General features: G+C 41.1%; 1 protein-coding gene across 1 annotated transcript; it reads left to right on the plus strand.

Moving 5' to 3' along the window:
• The first annotated feature begins 128 nt into the window (after window positions 1–128).
• On the plus strand, window positions 129–17,514 carry LOC124197514. The gene is made up of 50 exons (XM_046593020.1): window positions 129–1,195; window positions 1,276–1,326; window positions 1,416–1,579; window positions 1,894–2,142; window positions 2,230–2,385; window positions 2,451–2,786; window positions 2,849–2,976; window positions 3,052–3,189; window positions 3,250–3,451; window positions 3,510–3,643; window positions 3,701–3,867; window positions 3,929–4,102; window positions 4,167–4,276; window positions 4,344–4,556; window positions 4,636–5,005; window positions 5,069–5,198; window positions 5,263–5,533; window positions 5,615–5,765; window positions 5,826–6,011; window positions 6,081–6,265; window positions 6,331–6,685; window positions 6,751–6,896; window positions 6,962–7,147; window positions 7,206–7,378; window positions 7,449–7,672; window positions 7,737–7,890; window positions 7,959–8,184; window positions 8,248–8,467; window positions 8,530–8,816; window positions 8,880–9,101; window positions 9,166–9,369; window positions 9,431–9,595; window positions 9,668–9,883; window positions 9,951–11,439; window positions 11,521–11,720; window positions 11,786–12,527; window positions 12,597–13,114; window positions 13,183–13,887; window positions 13,956–14,130; window positions 14,200–14,862; window positions 14,931–15,314; window positions 15,370–15,598; window positions 15,660–15,833; window positions 15,900–16,126; window positions 16,193–16,291; window positions 16,347–16,462; window positions 16,534–16,642; window positions 16,712–16,846; window positions 16,907–17,112; window positions 17,193–17,514. The coding sequence occupies exons 1-50, from the start codon at window positions 1,132–1,134 to the stop codon at window positions 17,265–17,267; spliced, it is 12,603 nt and encodes a 4,200-aa protein (XP_046448976.1). The 5' UTR covers window positions 129–1,131; the 3' UTR covers window positions 17,268–17,514.
• The last annotated feature ends 2,663 nt before the right edge of the window (window positions 17,515–20,177 follow it).

Raw genomic sequence — 20,177 nt, forward strand, 5'->3', positions numbered from 1 at the left:
ACAAATAGGCCTACTCAGTTTATTAATTTGTTCCCTCCACCCCCTACTAGTGTTTCTTCTATCTAAAAGAAAACTGGCTTTGAAGCTTATGAAAATGAACCAAAATAGTATAAGAAAGCTTTTTGGCTGACGAGTAACTTGAAAAGTCATAACATCACTTAATTGGAGATAAATTTGTATTGAATGCTGCTGCTGAAGCATGCTTTTCAATGCACACAATTCATTGAACAAATAACAGGTTTATCTCATTTTTATTTGAAATTCTATTGCTGTAACATTTAACTTTCATTCTTCATATGTGTGAAAAAGAAGATTCTTTAGTCCTTCAAGCAGATGTGTCTTTAAAAGATTAATAACATATCCAAGTTGTAGGCCCTAATGAATTCCTGTTTTTGACATGTATGCGTGCATCTGTTTGTTTATAACATTCCGTAAACGGTTGCTACGATATCCAAATGTAACGAAATAATTATCCCGTTTAAAGAGTAAGTTGAAAAAATGTTTCATGCGTAAACAGACCTTATGCAGACTCTGATGGCCACAGGAGATATCTGATAAAAAATGTGTATAGCTATATACCCAGCAGTGTTCTGCAGATGTTTTTACTTTACATGAAATGTGTGAGACGAAACGTTGAATGAAAACTGAGTTTTCGCACTGCGTAGGCTTATTCAAAGGCTACTAGGAGGCCACCCACATCATACCGGAATCTGATACGCCCGACTATTTCCCTCAACTGATAGCACGTTTTTTCCCAGATCCCCTAGCATCTACCCAACCATCTTCTTCAGTCGAGAACATCGAAGGAAGCCGGCCAATCCGCATTTAGTCTTATCACGAGGTCAAATGTCATTTTCTAAACTGATAAAGGGATAGCTTTGCTCTTTTTTGGGGACGAGCTTTAGTATCTTTCTAGCCACTACCGCATACTCGCGTACAGCTGCAAGACTGAACTATTCTGTTTTCCGATTTGTTTTAACAAGCTGTTTTTTAACGCTTGCATTCTATTCTTACAATTCACCTTAATTTGTGTCCTATACTTGGCGCTCCTTTAAGTGTCGTTAAAAAAAGGAATTAAGCTTAATCACTGGCGTGTCATAGCAACAGTTATGCGAGTATTGTGAACGAAAAATGAAACTTTTCAGCTTTTTTTCGTATGTGCTAGGAATCATTTTCTTTGTTTGCCACGTCAACGGTTAGCAAAAAATCACCTTAGCATTTTGCAGTTTCTCATGTCTAAAACATTTTCATTTTTTCATTTTTTTCCGTGTTCAGCTGTCCCTCCCGGAAGCAGACTAGCCTCGTGCTCCAAATCAGAATGCCCTAGTAAGTTAGTGTGCAGAGTGTGACTCAGCAATTTTGTTAGTAACTAGATCTCAATTCATGCCGTAATTATTTGCATTGTTCGATTTTAGAATCTTTAAAATTCCGCTACAGTCCTGGAAAAAGTTACTCTTACCGCTATGAAGTTAACGTGGCCTCGTCTGTGGATGGTGTTAGCGAGTCTAAGGAGTCCCGGATTCATTTGACGGCTAAAGTTCACTTTGATGTCCATACCCCCTGTGACTGGACCTTGAGAGTATGTTTTCTTTTTGCTTATCGTTGAATCAGCTAGTTAGCTGTTAGCTTTTAAAAAAATCGCTCGGCACTTCCTGGATGCTATTGCAGCAAAATAAGGAATATCCCTAGAGAATGACCTTTCCAATACAGCTTTATAATTCCTTTGTAGATTATGACAGATATAATTCATTGTTAAATGAATGCTGTCTAAATAATTTAAGGCCCAGAGGGTGGTGCCCGCATGATCTACTTTTTTTTATTGTGTGTGTTTCTGTTTTGCTTACGAAAATGGAACATAAATATTTTGAAATAATTGAATGTTTGACGCAATAGGTTAGAGATGTGTCGCTGCAAGACTCGGAGTTGGCAGACGAGACGCGTAAATCGACCGTTCCCGGAGAAAAGGCTTTCAAGGAGGCGCTTGAGCTCTTTGATCTGTCTTTCACATTCCACGATGGTGGAGTGCCCAATATATGTCCATCAGTTGACGAACCAGTATGGAGTGTCAATATCAAACGGGGCATTCTATCCTCCTTTCAAAATACCATGCCTCGCTTCGACCTGAATCACGAAAGTTTAGATGTAAGGAAATTATCATACAGTTCTTTTCATTTTATATTATATGTTAATATAATCGAAACTTTTGTATTATTTTTTATCCAAATGCAGACCGATGTTATGGGAAGCTGCAAAGTCGATTACGTGTTTGATGGTGCAGATGCAAACGCTATCAGAGTGTTGAAAACTCATGATTTCTCTTCCTGCACTAATCGTTATGGATTATCTGATGCGCTATCTAGCGTACCTTATCGATTCTTTGGGGCGGTGCGTAACATCTTGATTGCCATCAGCATTTAGCATGCACAATTTAACTATCTAAACATTGGCAGGGTTTTGAATCTATTCCGCTGACGAATTCGACCAGTTGGTGCGAGCAGACAATCGCTTCTCATCGAATTACTCAATACAGATGCGAAGAAAAGCATCTCGTTCGCCCATTTTCTAATGAGGGATCTGGCGCCTCTACCAAAGTCAAACAGTCAATGGAATTTATTGACCAATTTCCAATTGATGAGATCGAAAACAGTGACTCGGTTGCTAATGAAATCAAACCTCGGAAGAGGTCTTCACTTCTTTTTCAACACTCAAGAACAAGCAGTAGCAGTGGTTCTGATTCGGCAATCACTTTGCCATTAACTTTGCAGAGCCTGTGCCAACATACCGAGGTACGTTTAAACAAAAAGCCGTCTCATCAAAGAGTTGCGACTGAAACATTTGGAAAATCTAGGAAGGAGTTGAAAGTGAGGCAGCCGGAGCTTTCGGTCGATTAGTTAAGTCTTTGAGAACCATGGATTATTTGGCGTTAAGCGAGCTAATGACCGAAGCAGATGCCATGTGTCGTGATGGCGAAGCTGCGTAAGTTAATAAAACTAAAATAGTACAATCTCCTTTAAAGAAAACTGAAACGACATTTTTTTAAATTATTTGCAGTCGAAAACACTTGTTAAACGGATTGATTAGTGCGGCTACGAGTGATGCGATCGCAGCAATGAGAGACGAAGTCACCAAAGGAAAAGTGGACGAGGCTTTGATCGACCGGTGGATTACATCGCTTGCTTTTATCCCTAGGTACGTTGGGTTTTAGAATGCAATTTTAATTATTAATAATTGATGTTATTCCTCTTTTAGGCCCTCAGGCAAGCACTTGAATGCTGCTTTGCCGCTATTAGATAATGCAGCCTTTTCTCGTCGAATCAGTTTAAGTATTGCGTCAATGGCGAAAAAAGTTTGCGCTACTGGTTGCGTCAGTGAAGTCTTTCTATTGGTCGGTAAACTCAGCAAGCAATTGGGAAATTCCTGTCAGACCAGATCAAGAGATGAGCGCGAGGAGGTACCGTTCACCAAATAATTTGTTGTTTACCTGTAGGCGCTAAAATCCTGTTGTTTAGATCATACTTGCGTTGAAATCTCTATCAAATATTGGAGTGGCCATTTCGGGAGATCATCTAGACACTGTCAAACAATGCTTTCAAGAAAAAGACAATCCCACTGAAGTTCGAATAACTGCTCTCAAAGCTTTCAGGTGGGTAATTCATTAAGGGCAACTTTTGGACAGAAAATTTAAAACATTTAAATGTAGTGACATTCCGTGCCACATCCGAGGGAATGCCGCCATGGAAATTCTAGCTGAGAACAGTGAGGATTCTGAGATCCGCATTGCTGCTTACTTAGGAGTGATGAAGTGTGTTGATTATAAAACCTTTTTAACCATCAAGGATCTTTTAAATCGTGAAGAAGTCAATCAAGGTTTATAATATTTCATAGAGATTCACCACAATTTTTTCTAAATCATTATTTTCAAATTTAGTTGGCTCTTTCATCTGGACTCACTTGAACAACTTGGCTACCACCTCTCTGCCATCCAAGTTGGAAATTCAAGGTCTTATTCTTGATCAGAACATGGTTAAAAAATTTGACACAGATGCTAGGAAATTCTCTAGGAATTACGAGAAGTCGATTTTACTTGACCAGTACAACGCTGGTAGGGAAACGATGAAGTCAAATTTATAAAAGTTCACTCATAACTTAGTATGTTTTTTATTTAGCCGCTAGCTTGGAAAGCAACATCGTTTTCTCTCCAAATTCTTACTTGCCTCGTTCGGCATCGCTTAATTTGACTGTTGATATTTTCGGCCAATCTGTTAATCTGCTTGAGGTATGTTACAGATTTTCTAAAAGAATTATCGTTTTCTTGAACGGCTCAAATCTTTTCTTGCTTTTAGTTTGATGGGCGAATGGAGGGATTCGAACTTTATATCGAGTCACTTTTCGGTCCAGGTGGTCTTTACCACCAGAAGGAAGTAGGATACATTTTGGAATCATTGCGCTCCAAAAGAAAAGTGACTCCATCTTCCCCTAACCAGCCAGATGCTGGAAAGCTCAAAGTGATGGGCGAGCAATTCGATGCTGCAAGCCGCTTTACAGATGAACCAGAGGTAAGGAGAAGAGCGCAAACGCATTCTGCAACATTAAATTATGATATTCATATATTACTTATCAATTATAAATTTTTAGATGTCAATGTCGATGAAGGTCTTCGGAAATGAAATAGGGTATGGACACTGGGAAGGTCGCAACGAGATTTTGGAACGCTTCCGAAAACTCAATCCTACTTCGAAACTCCACAATTTGATGAACGGCGAAGAAAATCAGTTTAGCTTCGCGTCCCAGTACATCGATTCGACTCACACTATACCGTTAGGTGTCGGTTTGCCTCTCAACTTGGTGGCACAGGGTCAGGTGGTTGCTGAGATCCGCGGGAACATGCGGACGGATCTGAAATCAATTTTTTCAAGTGGCAAAGGAGAAGTCGTCTGGAAGGTCCATCCCAGCGCGGCAGTTATCTTCAACGGAGCGATGACTGTCGATGCTATTGCTGTAAAAAGTATGATTTATTGATTTCTTTTAATGATCAACAGATATTGTAAATTTGTTGGTCTGTTTTTAGCCGGAGTGACGTTGGAGACAACTCTTCACAGTTCAGTGAGCACTTCTGGTAAATTTTCGCTTGACGGACTGAGGTTATTCGACTTGCAAATAGATTTTCCACAAGAGAAAGCCGAGATCATTACGTTCAAGTTAGTTCAGTTGAAATTGCACCGATCGTTATTTACATCACTAATTTTTGTCATTACCATAAAGGAGTGATCTTACGCTTACCCATCGTAATGTTAAGACATCCCTGGATGGGATAGTCGAGAACCGAGTGGAAATGTCAGATTGCACAGGTGGTCTGACCCAGCGCTATCTCGGCCTGCAGATTTGCTCCAAAGTGGGCTACCCGAACGCATCGGAACAGGAGAGCTTAGCATATTTCCCATTGACCGGACCCAGCCATTTGAGTATCGAATTGACCAAACTCGATCCAGCAATAACGTCATATCGTTTCCTTCATAAAGTAGAAAATACCGAGGTATCCATATTTTCACTAGTCATCAATAAGCTTGCGGAAAATGTGCAGTGATCATCATAGTCATGTTTATGTTGAATTTAGGCTATCAAATCATGGACTTTGAGTTTCCACCCAGAAGGAGCAAAAGAGTCGAAGGAAGTTGGACTCAAAGCTGGAATTGAATATAAAGAATCTGATTCCGGCTTTCTTGAATTTAACTTAATGCTTCCTAGCAGAAATTACGAAACTAAAGGTAATTACAATTTTAGAACTATTGATTTTATTTTTACGAATAAATAAATGATTTCTTCAGGTACGTTCGTATGGAAGGAGGAGACGAAAAAAATTGAAGCGTCTTTAATGCGCGATACCAAAGAAAAGTTGCTAGTAGTGAAGGCTGGTCTGGATCGATCTGCTTGTTCCAAGCAATCTGCTGTGATTTGCTATCAGCCCACACTGACTTTGATCCTCAGCAACAAAAAATTAGTTAATCTTGATGGTAAACAACCTAAAGACTGGAAAAACTTATCTTTATTAGCTTTATCACCTAAATTTGTATTGATAATAGGAAACATTAAATTGACGGAGAAACAAGGGAAGCGCAATTATGAACTGGGCCTCAATTCAACGATAGGCAGCTGGAGCACTGTTTCTAAAGGCTATTACTTAATGGATGAAAAGTCGCATGTATCCAATTTCACCGTCGATTACACGTCCAATCCCAAAACCCGCCCAGAGAGGATTCAAATCGAAGTACAAGGATCTAATTTTATATTAACTAATCGCCGTCTAATCTTCGATACTTCTGTAATCACCAGATCAAAATGAATAAAGAGTCCTCGCAAGGATTTCGGCAGTTGGATATACACCTGGGAGTGGAACCATCCGCATATCCGAATCGAAATTTCGTCGGTAACTGGAGATTGCAACGAGGACTGGGGCATTTCGAAAACGTGTTGATGATGAACATCGGACCGATGCCTCGTGATAATCGCAATTCTTTAACGATTCACCAAGGATTCAGTTATTCTGTCGGCTTGAGTCAGAATTTGAAATTGAAAAGTCATTTCGAGATGACTCTGCCAGCCAAGGGGCTCAATGTCGGTTTGATTATCGGGCATGAACAGACCGATTACAAGACGGATTCGCTTTTTATTGGAAGATACGCACCTGGTAGCATTTTTAATTGTAGTATTTATTAAAACGTTACGTAAGTTTAAATTTTCTTATTTGTTTAGACAAGGAGCTCCAGTGTGGATTGCTGTTTGTGAAAACCCCAGGCGTATTGCTGAAAGCTAGCGGTGCTTTCAATTTAACTCTGCCATCACAACCGGTCATCAAATTGAATGCCAAAATCCAGGAGCAATCTAAAAATAATTACAGGGTATAATTCAATTGTTGCTTATAACTTATTGAATCCTGTAATGTTAAACAAATTATAAATTTTAGGTTGACGCTGACGGAATTTGGGGACAAGACACGGATTTCCAATTAAGCAGTATGTACGATAACCAAGTACAAAGTACGCACTCCATTCAACAACTGACTGTGGAAGTAACCGGTTCAACTATATATCCAACCGAATTCGTTTATACCTATAAAACCAATCACACTGCTTTAGAAGCTAAAGTGCAAGTATGTTTAAAATCAATTAACCAAAAATTGGAATCATTTAAATTTTTCCTTTGTCTAGTCGAGTTATGGCAAAGACGCGGTTTCGTTCTATGTCTTGCAAGAAAACCCAACCAAAGAAGAATCAAAGATCGCTACTAAAATTGGTTACTTAAACTATCTTCACACTGCTGATGCTTACTGGAAGGATCTTCCAGATGGCAAGAAAGGAACTCTGGACATTCACGTTGACAAGTATGAATATTTCCGGCTAAACTAACGGACTAAAAAACAAGGAAAATCATGGACGATACTTTTGTTTTAGGGTCATGGACGTTAGAAGTGTTTTTAGCACAGATGTAGCAACAAACGGACGCCGTGATGTCTCTCTGGACGTGCAGTGGGACCCCAATCGCAATCCTCAAAAGAAACTCATTATCAAAACCACATTCGAACCTTCTAATCTTAATCCTCGAGACTGGACAAGTGCCGTCATTCTCAGTTATCCTGGCTCATTTATCAGAGGAAATTTCGCCGCTCTTACCCAGAGTACATAATTTTATTATCAAATCAATCAGAAGCATTAATAAAATATTTTTATCTGAATTTTTAGAAAACAACCGTTCCCTATCTGGCACTGTTGATTTAGGATCAAGGAAAACCATAAGCTTTCTAGCTGCTTCAGTCCGGACGGAAAGCGCATTGATGAATGAGATAGTTCTAGAAACTCCTTTTGATGGATGGAAATCCAACAAGGCCCTTTTCAAGTAATAGATAAAACATTTCGATATCATATAAAAATGTAACATTTAAACTTTTTTTTTCAATCCTTCAGGTCGGAGACTAATAATCTGCGTCATAAAACCCAGTTGACTTCAAAGTGGGGAACAAACAGCCATTTTGAAGTTGGTGTGGATGCTCGAATTGAGAAAAACTCGGTTTCAAAAAGCGCTGAAGTGACACTTGATTTGAAAAGTAGCTTCGACCAACTTGAAAACTTTAAAATCGCAGCCAAAGGTGAACTTATGCCTAAAGTATTGGAGAATTCCGTCAAAATTCAGGTATTTATTCTTACATCCTTGTGCGTTTGAGTCGAACGTAAATCACGCGACTTTATTTTACAGTGGGCAAAGAATCAGGAAATAGTATTTGGTACGAATTTCGAGTGGAGTGTTGATGGTCAGTTTATGATAAAAAGTAATGCGAGTTTGACGACACCGTTTCCGCAGCTGAAGCAAGTTAGTATTGAGCTCCATCACAATACGGAATGGGACTCGGCCCAACTCTTCGAAACCAGAGGATCGTTGATTTTAAACGAACTCAAGTACACAGCCGTGGTCAAAGGTATAACCAAACCATCGAAAGAATACGAATTTCTTAGTTTTCTATCTCATGATGTCTTACAGGAGAAAATCCCGGATCGCACAAGCGCTGGGAAGCGACAGCAATTTTGACGACCCCTAATCCCACTTATGCCGTGATTGGCTTGTCTTCTCAGTACACTGCTGACGATAAGAAACCTTCATTTGATTTACAAATCAACTGGCCCGAAAAAGCGGTTGGAATTCATGTTTCTGCAGACATTTTTAGCGAAGGATATCATCGAGGGCGTTTTCATGTGAAAACTCCCTTTGAACAACTTCGAAACTTCTCCGTCGACGGATCTTTCGCGCCACCTTCTGTCGATCCTTACGTAATAATTATTAAGACCGAATTAATGGAAGGCGCATAGACTTATTTAACTTATTGCTTACAGGTGTTCAAGCTTGACTTGGGAACCAGATGGAATGAAGTGGAATACGTAACGTTTAATACAACTTTCGAAGCTGAGTCCGCAATCAACGGTGACATATCGGCTGACCTCAAAACGTCGATTCCCAAACATGAAAATTACGGAACCAGATTAAAGCTAAATGTTGATCTTTCTGAACTTCCGTCTGCCAGCACTGTGATCGTTGTTACTTATCCGTCGAATCGGGTATAAGAGCTCTATTTATTAGTCCGTCTCAAAATAATTACACATGCATACATTTTTCTTTCAGATTGGATTTAGCCTCAACGGATCCATGGCCGAAATAGAACATGGTTCCTCGACTGACATCATGGCTACTCTTGACATTGCTGATAGTCCGAAAATAACGATCAATATCACTCACGAGACCAAGGGCTTAATGGATTTCAAGACGACAACCAGTTTGTCAAAAGGCGAGCAGTTCTATAGTCTAAACAGTTTAGTGACAACAACGGTGAGAGTCTATTGAAGTTTAGCGCAAGTAAAATTAATAACCATTCAAAATTCGGTGACAGGATGATGGACAATTTGTCGCTTCTTTGAACGTAGTGACGCCAATAGAACGACTGAGTGAATCAGAAATTCGAATTCGCTATCTCAAGAAGATTGTTGATGAAGCCAATATAGAACTGGCTTTCGAAGCAGGTGCCAAATGGAAAGGATTTAACCATGAGAATACAGTATAAAAATCTTTACAATTTCACTAGATGTGTTGGGTGAAATTCATAATTTTTTTATTTGTTGCTTTTTAGTTATCCGGTCGTATCCATTACTTGAGCTCAGCGGAACAGTTAGAGGACTTTATGGAGAAAACCACGACCAACTTTGAGTTCAAAGTCGTCAGTCCGTTGGAAATCCTTCAGCGGCTGATACTCAAGGCTAAACTTGTCAATGAAAACTCTGAGATGTTGCCAAAACTGGAGGCGGTGTACAATAATCATACCATGACAGTCGGAGGAAGCATTAACGTATAAAATACTTTGATTACTTAGACGCGTTCAATATTTTTAAATGTATATGTTTTTGCGCTTGCAGTTTCTCAGTGAAAATGCCAACATAGTGATAACCAGGAAAACTCCATATCAGCCAAAGGCGATGAGCATTCGGATGAATTCGACTTGGGCTGTGGAGGACGACAAGATTCTAGTCAAGGGAATAGTGTCAACAAATCTGCAAGGATTTAACCGCATTCCATGGAAAATTGATATCACCTTTGTGAATTCTGAAGACGACGAAAACGTCTGGGAAAGACTGGTGACTGGTGAAGCACGCCTTACCAACTCTCAACTAATTTTATTGAACGCTGCTTGGCTTCCTGCCAAATTGACGGCCAACATAGCTACGCCTTTTTCATCGTTTAAGAATGTCAACTTGACCGTCGGCTACGAGCAGTCGATCGATTCGTCAACTTCTATAACAGCTGAACTGTTTATCAACGAAAATCTTTCAGAACTGACGGGCACCTTTGATTGGCCGGAGGAGAATACGATACCAGTGTCGACCCAACTAACGCTCAAAACACCTTATGACTACGAACAGTTGACACTATCTTGGGAATCCGCTGATCCACGAGTAGCAGCTGAACTATTGGCTTCTTGGAACGAGAAAAGCCAGACGAACAGTTTACAAGTTCGTTACAACTTGGATTTATCCACTTTGGAGAAGATTGATATCGATTTGAAACTGACTCTCCATGCTGAACCACAGGAGGACGTGTGGGCGTTCCGGTTTAATTCTGATACGTCCGAAAAATTCACTGGTTTGATGTCACTCACTACTCCGTTGGCGGACTTCAAAATGGCAGAAATATCGGCATCCAACACCGGCAAATCTTACACAGTTTTGGTGAATCTTGACACGAAGCCCGTCTCGGGTAAACTTCGAGCAAGTTTAGTCGAAGATAATCAAAGTGGCATATCCATTGATACAAGTGTGGAAGTCCTGCAGTTTTTCCAGTTTGCCTTCAAATTCGCCATTGATGGCAAGTACAGCGACGTAAGCCTCGATACTTCTGCCGTTTGGGATCCGATACTCGTTCAATGGGGAATTCAATCCAAATTCAAGCGCAGCGGATGGAGCAAATACTCATGGAATACGACATTGTCATCTGATTCCGATCGAAAATGGCTACTCGACGTCGATGTGGATTTTAAGGATATTTCCAGTTTTTTCAACCACAAGATTCACTACGAGGCCGTTCACGACAAGACCTTGTACAGCACATACGGTTCTCTATCGATAGATGACGTCCACTACAAGGGGCAATTAGGAGTTGATTGGGGCGCTTCGAACCCGATCGAGTTGAAATTTAATAATAAGAAGATTGCCAAGCAGCTGGGAAATTCTGTCATTGAACTGATTACTCCGTGGTCGAAAGAACCGTCACTCGTCGTCGACGTCACTGTAGATGCTCGTAACCAGCCCGTCGAGTTTAAGGTCAACGCCGAAGTGGCAGACAGGATCGTGATCGTCGGCATGGACATCAAGTTTAATAGCTTCAGCTCCATGGGAGCCAAAACTAACAGTAAGTGTCATTTATCATGTGTCATTTATCATAATAAAGTGACGTTCTTATTTACATATATCTCAATATCTAATTTTATAGTAATAACAACTAAACCGTGGCTGCCGATGGCTTCTCTAAACTTCCATACCGACAGTGGTAGAGATCCGGTTAACCCTCGGTTTAACGGATGTTATGTGCTGGAATGGTCGGGTGGTTACATGCTAGGCATTAGCGTTTTCCGAGAGGAAACGGACAGAGTTTCCGTCCTTCCAGAGAAAAACGTCAATGGTCTGGTTCAGGTAAATCTTTATAAAATAATCCATTTTTAAAAAGAACGTCTTTTTAGTATTCTTGGTCATTGCAGGTTAAGTCATCGTGGAACAAGGTACCAGAAGCAAGCATCCGCTACTCACGATTGTCTAGCCCAACTGTAACACAATCGGGAATCACAATCAGCCACAATTTCACTGAAAAGATTAAAGTTGCCTACAATTCCACCGACAAATCATCGGCCGGCCACGAATCGAAGGATGGCCGCTTAGAGTTCAGCGGAACATTGTTCTCTGGGGGATTTGCCTTTGGCCGTCATTTCAAGTACAGTGGAGGCCAAGACGGTGAAAATTTGCCGCGAAGTTTGCATCGCATTTTAGAGATTTATGAAATTGGAAGCCGAAACCAGTTTACTCTGCGTGCCGAGGTTTTAGAGAAAGAAACATTCACTGGTCAAGAACATGTTGTCAAGCTATCTTCTCCGTATCGAACCATCGATTTCTCTACCCGTTACGATTTCCCCGACGGAGTTTTCCGACACGGAACTGAATTCCGCTGGAGGCCGGACGCCAAAATTGCCTACGACATTGAAATTGAAAACAAGACCACGGCAGCAGCAAATGATTACGTCATGACGACTACGTTCATCACACCCGTACGCAGCCTGGGTCTTACTGGAACGATGCGCCATACAAAACGCAATTTGCGAGCCGTTAGCGAAATTGTTTGGGATTTGAAGAGAAGAGAAAGTGTGGCAAAGGTTACCGTCACGTGGGAAAATACCACCAAGACAAGGGACGTTGAAGCTAATCGCGTAAAAGTCGCCTTCTCTCAAGGTAAATATTTTATAGCTTACGGAATAGATAGATAGTGGAGAAATAATACTTAAAATTTTGCTTGTTTAGGAAATTTGCCGCAAGAATTGGCGATCCTTACCGAAGTCCATCGCAGTGCAAAGCATCCACTTACTATGCACACGGAAATCCAGTACTCCAACGAACCAAAGCGAAATCTTTTGATTGACACTGTAGTCACCTCTCGTAGTGGTAATTACCGGTGCGACATGAATATGACTCATCAAGCCACCAAGTTAGAACTTCGTCAGACACTGGAGTATGAGCGCACCGCCACCGGCCGTGCCCAGTTGACGCACTTTTTCTCTCACTCGAACACCGACTCGGAACTCATGGCCCTCGAGCACAGACTCACAGTTGATCAACAAGATAAAAAAATCATATTCACTGCCTCGTCTCCAGCGATGACGCTAAGGCATCTCGGCCAGTTTACTCAGTCGGGCAATAATTCCCTCCTATCGTATGAAATTCAGCAGGACGATGGAATGCCAAGGACCGCCGAGTTCTCTTTTGGCAACCACATTCCTTACGCCCACTTTGTAGCTCAGTTTGATCCAGAAAATCAAAAGGTGAGAAACGAGTCCCAATTGATTAATGAATTTACATCTTTGCTCAATTTTCTTGTTATCGAATGTAGGGACTCCATATGAAAGCCGGAATGCCGGATCGGCGTCAAGCGATTTTTGAGCTTTTCAACACGGAAGAACAGGAACGCATTCCGTTCATTGATTTTGCATTTCGATTGAATCACTCGCGTTTGGTAACATCCAAAACTCAATGGCCGACTGATTGGAAAAATCGTTTGTACCAAGGAGTGGGTCGGGTTCGAGGTTCCATCGCATCGACGGCTGATCAGTGGGTGTCAGCCTTCGTGCTGAGTTCCTTTTCCGAGACGGTCGGCTCCATTTTGACAATCGGAGATGATATTGCGATTGTGCTGGACACTGCATTGCTTAATTTTAGCGAAGAGATCGACAAATTTCAGGAGGATGCTGAACTGATGAAACAGAACATCGTCGATGGCTACAACTCTAACGCTTTCTTCGCCAAACTTGTTGTTGAAATGGGTGGAGCTATTGTTCAAGATATGCCGTTCGGCTCCTACGCTCAGAGTTTCGTCACGTTCATTGAGAAGACGGGCAATCGGATTTTAAAACCCTTCACCAACGAGGATGACAGCTTTAGTCGTTGGCTAGCCTACGTGGAACAATATTTCAGTGCATTATCAGAGACCGTAACAACTTGGATGGGAGAGCAGTGGAAATGGCCGACCGCAGGATCTTCTAAAGTGTTAGCAGAAATCAGCACAGTCTTCCGCAAAATCGCAGAAGAATACGATCGCGTAATGTTTAATATTATTGTTACTGATTAATTTGTATTTAATTTTGTTTTGTTTTTTTTCGTTGTTAGTTCGTCAAACATTTTCAGAAGAGCTTCTGGGAGTCGATGCCTGAAATTGGAGTACCGCTGCGTACTTTATTAAAGAACTCTTGGAATGACGTATATCAAGTTATCCGCCCTCTTATTTTACGCGGGTTTGTCACCGTTGAAGCAGCAGCATGGAATGTGATGAAAGAAGTCTTGGGTAAACTAATTTGAAGAACGCTTTAACGAACATTTTTACAAATATATTCCCTCTCCTCTTTGATTACAGATTACTTTTACAAGCATCGAGAAGCTATTGTCGGGTCATCCTACTTTCAAAAGCTTTCGCTTTTACTGGACGACCTCAAGCAGTTTTATTTAGACATGCAGAGCACTGACTGGCCATCCAGAGTACGAAAATACGTGATTCGTGCAGGCCAGTTTCTCCAACAAAAATACCTGGACCTGGATGACTACCTTTCTTGGATCATTAAAATCAAATCGGAGATTGCCGTGATTTATCAAGGATTCTTGATGCAAAATCCCGAACTACAGAAGGGAGCGGAAAACTGGCAGAAATTCATCGCTTTTATTCAGTGGAGCTACAGCCATCTTGGCATTAACCAAAAAATGTACGATCTGGTGGCGTTGCTGCGCGAAAGAGGAGCAGAGTTATGGCGACAGACGGTCACAGATGCACAAATGAGACACACTTTACAAAAAACCATGTTCCGTTTCAATCCGGAATTGGGATCAATTGAGCTGGAACAGAAATTGCCCTTCCCTTGGATTAGTCTGGATGAAACTCCACTTTTCCATGAACTGCCCGAGATTCAGAAAGTCCGTTCACTGTTGTCGCTGTTCAAGTCTTCCAACACCAGCACAATGGACCTGGTTTTCTCCTACTTACCTAGGCAACAACAACTGTCAAGTTTATTACCTCCGTTTAAGAGTATAACATGATTAAATAATTTTTTAAATCAATTCTTACTAACTTTTTGAAATATTTCATATGTGCAGGTTCTGCTCACTTAGTTGGACTTCAGCACTTTACAACGTTCGATGGCCAACACTTTGATTTTGTTGGACCTTGCACGTATCTCCTCGCCCGAGACTTTTTAACAAACAACTTTACACTAGCTGTGCAATATGTCAGCTCACGCGGAAAGCCTTACGCCTCAGTCCTTCAGCTGATCATTGATGATGTTCAGTGGGATTTAGATCTAGCCAACCGCACCGTACGCGCTAATGGAATCAGCCAAATGCTTCCGTCTTTTGGTTCCTCTACTAACCGTGACACTGCCGCTTTTTACGAAAATGGGAAATTTGTCATCGAATCATTCGCAAAAGGAATTCGACTGGAATGCATCGCAGCTTATGACTCCTGCACTTTTACATTATCTGGTAATTTAGGAAAAATGTGTTAGCGAAATGTTTGCTAAAAATTGTCCTTTTACAGGTTGGTACAACAACAAAGTCGCTGGATTGCTGGGTACCATGGATAACGAGCCAACGACCGATCTTATTCGGCCGAATCGTGTCGTGGACTTGGATTTAACTTCTTTGGCTCGTTCCTGGGATGTCTCATCTAAAAAAGATTGCAAGACTGTTGACAATTTTGCACGTAAAAGCGTTCCGTCGGACGATGGTCTGACTGAGATCTGCGCTAGCTTTTTCCAGAGCCAAAGGTTTGCATACAAATTCCATAAATATTATTTCCCTCTATTATTTAATCCTTTGTATATATAGGTCTACATTGAAAAAGTGTCTATCGGTGATTGACCCATCACCTTACTTAAAAATGTGCCTGATCAAGTCTCGCCCCAGAGGGAATGCCCAAGACGGTTGTCATGCCGCGGCTGCTTACGCTTCGGCTTGTGCTGCTAAAGGTGTGCTGCTCCGCATTCCCTCGCAATGCGTCCGGTAATACATACGGAGAAGTTAGACCTTTAGACGTTAGATGACGTAATTTACTTTTTTTTTATACAGGTGCCAGTTGGACAATGAGTTGCTTTCGGAAGGAGACGTGAAGAATATCAACGCGGATAAGCTCAATCGTCCATCATCTGATGTGGTTGTTCTACTTGATCTGAAAAAATGTAATGAGCCGGATGCCACGTCAGCCCGATTCTTGCCATCGCTAATCAACACTCTTGAGAAGGAACTGATTACACAGAAAGTTACCAAAAACCGTTATTCGCTGATCGTCTTTGGTGGTAAGCCGGAATTAGTATGATTAAGCGCTTCCACTTTCTTGAATAATTCAAAATTTTTATCAATAGGAAAAGCTCCATATGACAGTCCTAGAGTCCGTACTGTTAACGGTCAAGAGTTCGTTGCTGCTAAGGATACTGCTAATCTTTTCGAAAACCTTCCCTTTGGTACACAGATCCTACGAACACACTTTATCATTTGAAATCTAATGTTTCAATTTAGGAAACGGGCCTGCTGGAATTATGGACGCATTGCGGTTGGCCTCTAAGCTCAACTTCAGGCCGGGAGTATCAAAGACTTTCATCCTTTTACCCTGCTCTAGCTGCGAATCTGATCGCGTAATTATATTGATACATATTTTAAAAGTGTATTTATTTTCTGATTTTGATTAAATCCCCTCTCCGTTTAGGCCCATGAAATAACTTCGCAGTCACTACTCGAACAAGATGTGACAATTCATGTTCTGACGAATGCGGAATTCCGTTTCATAAAGGCAAACGTAAGCCGGCAATTCCTCGGTAAATATACACCATTAAAACGGTTCATGTCAAGCAGCTTTATCCAAAATTGTTTTTCTTTTTCCCAAGGACTGGATGCTACAATGGGATTCACGTCAAAAGAGGTCAAAGGTCGATTGATCGGCGATGCAGATCTTCGTCGACAAGCTAGATTGTCACATTCTTTGCTAGGCATGTGTGCCCCTGTCGCCCTTGAGACCAACGGTAAAGACTCACCTTTTAAACTGTCTTGTAGACATATTTTTATTTATTTTCCAATTTTAGGGACAATCTTCGCCGTGTCTCGCTTGCGCGAACAGCGCAAAAATTCCGGTGACAGCAAACGAGCTGTAAATGTCTGGGTGAAACGCGTGGCCATGACAACCCGCCCAGCTGATTGCCAAAGATGCACTTGCAATCTGAAGAATTATTTTGAATCGGTTCTAGACTGCCGTGTTTGCAAAAACAGAGAAACACTTAATGTCGATACCGTAATTTGATACATAATCTTTTTTTTATATATATATAACTGTGTATAATCTGTAACGAGTGTTTTTTTTATATCTTTCAGTCCTTTCTTGTCGACGAGGCCACTCTACAAAATTTGAGCAGAAGTACTACCCGAAACCGCTCGAATGAAAAGTAGAAGTGTTAATTTTAAAGTTGAGAGTGAAGAGAAATAAAGCGAATAATTCAATTGCAAATAAAAAAACAAGGGAATCTTAACAACGGAGCTTTTCCCAAATTTGCGGGGTAAAGTGTATTGTATTGGCTACTTTTTTGTCTTTAAATCACCTTTGAAAAGGTTATTCGGTGCACATTATACCCGACATTATGCGACTGTTATGTCAAATGAAATAATATGGAATACAGAATGACCTTTTCCAAATTGATTAAAACACTTTGAGATAATCTAAAACAAGCAAAAGAAATTTGTTTAAAAATTACGAAAACGACTCACTAGAACGCAGTGATGCAACTAAAATAAATAATAATTCCAATATCAAAATCCGGTGTCCACAGAAAAGATACAATCAGATTCAATTTTGAAAAGTGATATCGAAATGAACGAATTAACCTCTTTAATTACGTCGTAAATAAATTACTTCGATGGGATTTAACTTTCTATTAAGGTATATATAAGATTACTCTATATAAATAGATAGTTTGACAAGACATTGCATTGCATGGAGAATCTACTACTCCAAGTATAGAAATTGGTTTCTCCTCTTACTAGACTGACATTACGTCTAATTAAAATTGGTTCCAAAAAGTAGTAGTATCGTATGAGAATGTTACACGACCTAAAATTAAATGATGATCATACGAAAAGCTAGTTGCTGCCTTTATTTATATATAGTCAGGGTCATATTGGTGTGAAGCCGAAAGAGAGGGAGATAAAAATTTAAACAAATAAAAAGAGAGAAAAAACCAGTGAATTTTTTGAAGGTCACCGGAAATATTACGTAAAAGTGCCAGACAGTGGTGTAGAGGGTAGGGTGAGAATGGCAGATCTCATTATCAAGTAGTTTCAATAGCCGCAAGGCTTAAGAGGTGAATCAGGCTGAGAAAAAATCGTATAAAAGGAGAGAGAAAAGGCGGTAGACGTCAGTCGAGTGAGCATCTCCGACACGACAACTACAGAGCACTATTGGTCACCAACTGTATTCTCCATCGTATTACCAGTTCGCAATCATGGGTAAATATTCATGTTTTTTTTTTAGTCGTGAATGAATTCTATGTTGTATTTAGTTGTTAATTCTCCAGTTCTAATTGAAAATTTATGTTTAAATGTATAAATTGTTTAGTTAATTATGGCGTCGTGCTGCTGTTGGGTGTTGTATCGTTGATGGCTGGGTCGACCACGGGTGTACCGATGTCTCCTGGGTACGGTGGATATTCTTACCAAACCACAACGGCGAAGGAATACTACCCCACGCAGCCGCCCTACTACACAACAACATACGTTACACCAACCTACTACACCGAGGCCCCCAAGTACTACACCACCAAGGCACCTGAGTACTACACCACAACGTACGCTGCCCCTAACTACTACACCGAAGCGCCAAAGTATTACTCTGCCCCGAGCTACACCACAAAAGCGCCCGAGTACTACACGACCACGTATGCTGCCCCAACTTACTACACCGAGTCTCCCAAGTACTACACCACCAAGGCACCAGAATATTACACTACTACCTACGCTGCCCCATCTTACTACACTGAGGCTACCACGTATTACGCTGCTCCTAGCTACTACACCGAAGCGCCTAAGTACTACTCTGCCCCGAGCTACACAACCACAACTGAGGCTGCCAAGTATTACGTAGCCCCAACTTACTACACAGCGGCTGCCCCTTCGTACTACGTTGAATCAAAATACTACACCGAGGCTCCAGTTTATTACACCACAACCTACGCTACACCTAGCTACTACACCGAAGCGTCACAATATTATACCACGAAGGCATCAGAATACTATACCACATCTTACGCTGCCCCAGTCTACTATACGGAAGCCCCTAAGTATTACTCAGCCCCAAGCTACTACACCGAAGCGCCAGTTTACTACACCAAGACCGCAGACTATTACACAACTACCTATGCTGCTCCAACTTATTACACCGAGGCTCCTAAATATTATTCAGCACCAGCTTACTACACCGAGGCACCAGTCTACTACACTACCAAGGCCCCTGAGTACTATACTACAACTTACGCTGCTCCGACCTACTACACCACTAAGGCTCCCGAGTACTACACCACAACCTACGCTGCTCCGACGTACTACACTACCAAGGCCCTTGAGTACTACACCACAACCTACGCTGCTCCGACGTACTACACTACCAAGGCCGCTGAGTACTACACCACAACCTACGCTGCTCCGACGTACTACACCACCAAGGCTCCAGAGTACTACACCACAACCTACGCTGCTCCAACGTACTACACCTACACCACCAAGGCCCCCGAGTATTACACAACTACCTACGCTGCCCCGACTTACTACACTGAGGCTCCAAAGTATTACTCGGCTCCGAGCTACCAAACTGAGGCGCCGAAATACTACACTACAACATATGCTGCTCCAATCTACTACACTGAAGCCCCAAAGAAGTATTATTAACCGTAGCAGCCTTGTTTTAATTCACGCGGTGATGCAGTTTTCAATTTTATTCGCATGTTCATATTCGTTACAAAATTTATCTGAATTATCTGCCTTGTCTATCCATTCACAAGTCATTCGGTATGGATTGGTTCCTCTTTCAAATTTTTCAAAAATAAATTATTTATGTGGTTACTTCTTGTATCTGATCAGTTTCGGTAAATGTCGAAGGTATCGTAATAGCTAGTCGTGTGAAATGGTAATTGATAGGATAGGCTGATTGAACATTAGCACCGACGATTTTACAATCCTTATTGAGCCATTAGGCTGTCTCTAGTTTCCGCTCTTCTCAGAAACAGTTTGTGGCGTTCTATGGACTGTTCGATAAACTAATGGTCTTTAATATTTGTAACATGTCTGTTTAGAGGGAAAAAGAAAGAATTT

Source organism: Daphnia pulex, chromosome 7, assembly GCF_021134715.1.
Source record: "Daphnia pulex isolate KAP4 chromosome 7, ASM2113471v1".
Taxonomy (NCBI): domain Eukaryota; kingdom Metazoa; phylum Arthropoda; class Branchiopoda; order Diplostraca; family Daphniidae; genus Daphnia; species Daphnia pulex.